The sequence below is a fragment of the Priapulus caudatus genome, unplaced genomic scaffold (genome assembly GCF_000485595.1).
Source record: "Priapulus caudatus unplaced genomic scaffold, Priapulus_caudatus-5.0.1 Scaffold617, whole genome shotgun sequence".
Taxonomy (NCBI): Eukaryota; Metazoa; Priapulida; class Priapulimorpha; order Priapulimorphida; family Priapulidae; genus Priapulus; species Priapulus caudatus.
The window spans coordinates 71,683-75,645 of record NW_014577678.1 but is presented as its reverse complement, the minus strand read 5'-3'; the positions used below and the strand labels follow the sequence as shown (position 1 = coordinate 75,645).

Genomic DNA, 3,963 nt, shown 5'->3' with positions numbered 1-3,963 from the left:
GGCTGGTGAGTGTTCTGTATGTTCTTACTGATGGCTGGTGAGTGTTCTGTATGTTCTTACTGATGGCTGGTGAGTGTTCTGTATGTTCTTACTGATGGCTGGTGAGTGTTCTGTATGTTCTTACTGATGGCTGGTGAGTGTTCTGTATGTTCTTACTGATGGCTGGTGAGTGTTCTGTGTGTTCTTACTGATGGCTGGTGAGTGTTCTTATGTTCTTACTGATGGCTGCTGAGTGTTCTGTATGTTCTTACTGATGGCGGGTGAGTGTTCTGTGTGTTCTTACTGATGGCTGGTGAGTGTTCTGCTGTTCTTGCTGTTGGATGGTGAGTGTTCTGTATGTTCTTACTGATGGCTGGTGAGTGTTCTGTATGTTCTTACTGATGGCTGGTGAGTGTTCTGCTGTTCTTGCTGTTGGATGGTGAGTGGGAGCAGGGGCTGTCGTCTCACGCGTTGAGGTAGCGATGTCTCGCGTCGCCGCAACCCATCGAGCCATTTCTTACTCCCATTTCTTGCCATTCTGCCTTACGAGCCATTTCTTACCGCCATTTCTTGCTGTTGGATGGTGAGTGGGAGCAGGGGCTGTCGTCTCACGCGCTGAGGTAGCGATGTCTCGCGTAGTTGCAACCTGTCAAGCATATACACTTATACAGCCATTTTTTGCTGTTGGCTGATGAGTAGGAGCAGTCTTGGCCCAGCCGTTAATGTATTAATTCTTCGTATTTCATCGACCATTTGAGCACCTACCAGCATTCTGTGTTTACCAGCGGGGGAATTGAATGATAGTTTTCAAACTTGTGCATTTCGTAGTATGTCTCATAATATGTAAAACCATAACTTATTAAAGTTATTTATCGTTGGATATATTTGAGATATGATTATTTACGGTCTTTGGACCACAGTGGTAGGCTGGAGCGTAGCTTTGTGATTGTCCTCTAGCGTCGTGAGGATTACCGACTTCCTTCCTCAAAGTGCCATGCTTCTATATCTTTTACGCAGTTCCATCGAAGAACAAAGTTAGAAATGACCCGCGGGTCACATGCAACTTTGCGTGCTTCGTAACTTTTGCATCGTTTTATGTTTTGCGGGATGTCGCGACGAGCACTCTTGTGTGTTTTCATGTGTTTTCATGTGTTTTCTTGTGTGTTTTCATGATCAGATCCTGCTGTGCAACAAGTTGGACGGAGAGAGCAAGACTCGCTACGTCGTCATCTGCCTGCCGCTGTACCTGTCTCTCTTCACGCTCATGGTCATGTCGTTTGGTTCCAAAGGAGGAAATCACTGTAAGTAACGCGACGACGGCATAGTCTTAGTCTTAGTAACTTACATCTACAATGTAAGTAGTTATATATACTATTACGTCTACAATATATAGTGTTCTTGTCAAATTTATTTTGGGTACCTTTGGTCTCCGATGGGTGCCTTCATTTGTTATAATATTGATATTTATATCATTATTATTATCACTATTATATATATAAATAACTAAATATATAATATTTATTTATATATATAAATTATAATAGTAATCATATATATATATTTTTTTATATAAACAATATAGTATTAATAATAATAATAACAACAATAACAACAGCAACAACAACAATGGTCTACAACAACAACGACCTACGCGCACGAGCGTTCACACCGGTCATCCTCCCTCTCTCCTCGCACGCAGGGTGGTTCGGCATCCGCAAGGACTTCTGCCAGTTCCTGCTCGGCGTCTGCCCACTGCTGCAGGAGTACGGCAACATCTCGTACACGATACAGCGCGACGAGCACGGCGATCGCGCGCCCGAGCACCGCGGCGGCGGCGGTCGAGGACGAGGACGAGGCTCGGCGGGGATGCAGAAATCCGACAGCTCGTCGTCGACGAAGGGTCTCATCGCCGTCGAGCCAGAGTTCCGACCCGTCGTGCCGGTCGTCTCGATCGAGACGCCGGACTAGAGACGAGACGCCGGACTAGAGACGAGACGCCGGACTAGAGACGAGACGCCGGACTAGAGACGAGACGCCGGACTAGAGACGACGCCTGCGCCGCCGCTAGGTTTGCTGGCCGGGCGTCGCCGTGGAGACCGGCAAGCCGCTGTCGTCACGGAAACCGCTGGTACGCGGACATTACTAGAGGCCGCGGCGCGAGCTTCTTACCTTCTGTGACGAGTGTACCTCTCCGCTGTGCAATGTGCACGGGCGAATAAAGGTGAGATCCCCATGCGGCAATCTAAGGCGTTCTGTGGCGTACTAGACACGCCCTTGTAGCCATATATACGTAAGTGGGGGTAAGTTCGTCACAGGGGGGTAAAGAGCTCACGCTGTGGCTTCTAGCAACGTCTGTGTCCTAGTGGTTTCTGTGACGACAGCGGCTTGCCGGTCTCCGTGGAGACGCTGCGCTAGCAACCCTAGCGGCCTGGCCTGGTGGTTGCCTTGGAGACGCCAGACTAGCATCGATGGCAGCCAAGTCGTCTCCATGGCGACGCCGGACCAGCGCTGGTTGCTGCCCGGCAGTCTCCATGGAGACGAGTGAGAACGGATCGTTGATCGTCAGAGCGGATCTCGTGAAAAGAGACGAGTTGTCGACTGGGAGAGCGTCAGCCGCTGATCTGTATGTAATAACTGGATGCCGTGTCGTGGGTGGGTGTGGGATGTCTCGCCATATAGGTCGGACCAAACGCCAAGTTCCTAGCAGGGATTGGCAATGAGAAGGAGGGGGCATTGTTCTAATGCACAAGGTTGTACAGGTAGGTCCCGTTTTATGACAGAGTTAGGTTCTAGTAAAACAGCGTCGTAAAATGAAAAGTTGTGAAACGAAACCAAATTATAATCCAATTAAATGCTATCATTCCACCCACAATGCACCATGAAAAACAAAAGAAGCGCATATTGCGTGTTTGGACTCGCAGGCGTTGCTGCAATGTGTTATTGAGTTGCGACACTTTTTTTTTGTTATTTACAATTTTTTAGGTAATTTTGAAAACGTCGTTAATGTGAAAAGTCGTAAAATGGACCATCGTAAAACGGGACCTACCTGTATTATCAAGCAATTCGCAGTAAGCACGTTGGTGATAGGCGCTATCCAGCAAACAATCCGGTTAGTACATATCGATCAGTGGCTGGTAGGCAATAGTGCAGTGTGGTGTACGGGAATTTTGGAGTAGCAACGCAACTGCTGCAATGCAATACTAGTTTGAAAACGGTTGGAATATGCGTTTGTCGTGCTGCCGGTCCATATACGCAGATGCGAGGACGAAGGACGGGCCGGATTATCGACGTCTTCCCTGAGGTTTTCATCGGTGACCAAACCACGTGGCATCAAAGTCCAAATATCGAGATTTCATTCGGGTTTAAATGGCTTATGAGATTGTAACTTATCCGCACAGATTTAAGTGGGTGGGGGGTGGGGGTAGGGGGGGGGGCTATTTACACAGTGTTCTAGTGATGCGTATGATCCGTTAAGGTCTCTCAATGATTGAAGATATAGAACAGTTGTACTGGTGCAGAATTACTCTAATATTTGTGGATGTTAGTTGGAAGTTAGCAGAATTTCCCAATTGTAATTTTTACTTGGTTAAATCCCTTACTTTAGAATTACAATGATGAAATATTTATTATTTCTTTCGATAGTTGTCACGTTATGATATGAAGATAGTCTGCAGTTGCTGCTGGTGATTGTAGTGGTTTATATGTCTATAGTAAGTACTAAGATTATTTAATTTTTATGTACAGATGTAAATATCGTTTTCCACTTATGTTGATGTGATACAAAATTTATATTTAGAAAATAGAGTCAAATTGATTTATAGGTATCGTGTGCAAAAATAGCTTTGGAAGGTATTATTGAAATTAATGCTTGCGCTAAAACATCATAGGTGTAACACCATCATATCTAGCCATATCAGTTTAGCCCCTCTCGTTCCTGCTACATGTAAGTATCTGTAGTGGAAACAAAGGGACTACACTGGCACA

General features: G+C 46.0%; 2 protein-coding genes across 2 annotated transcripts in view; one reads left to right on the top strand and one right to left on the bottom strand.

Moving 5' to 3' along the window:
* The window catches only part of LOC106812185 (transmembrane protein 185B-like), a 13,441-nt gene extending 10,063 nt beyond the window's left edge, over positions 1 to 3,378 (top strand). Inside the window, exons 7-8 of the mRNA XM_014816007.1 lie at positions 1,157 to 1,280; positions 1,679 to 3,378. Of these exons, the coding sequence (XP_014671493.1) occupies positions 1,157 to 1,280; positions 1,679 to 1,947 (393 nt within the window). The 3' untranslated portion in view covers positions 1,948 to 3,378. The remainder of the gene's footprint in view (positions 1 to 1,156; positions 1,281 to 1,678) is intronic.
* Positions 2,308 to 3,963, bottom strand: part of LOC106812184 — an 8,955-nt gene continuing 7,299 nt past the window's right edge. Inside the window, exon 5 of the mRNA XM_014816006.1 lies at positions 2,308 to 2,506. Coding sequence (XP_014671492.1) covers positions 2,308 to 2,506 — 199 coding nt within the window. The remainder of the gene's footprint in view (positions 2,507 to 3,963) is intronic.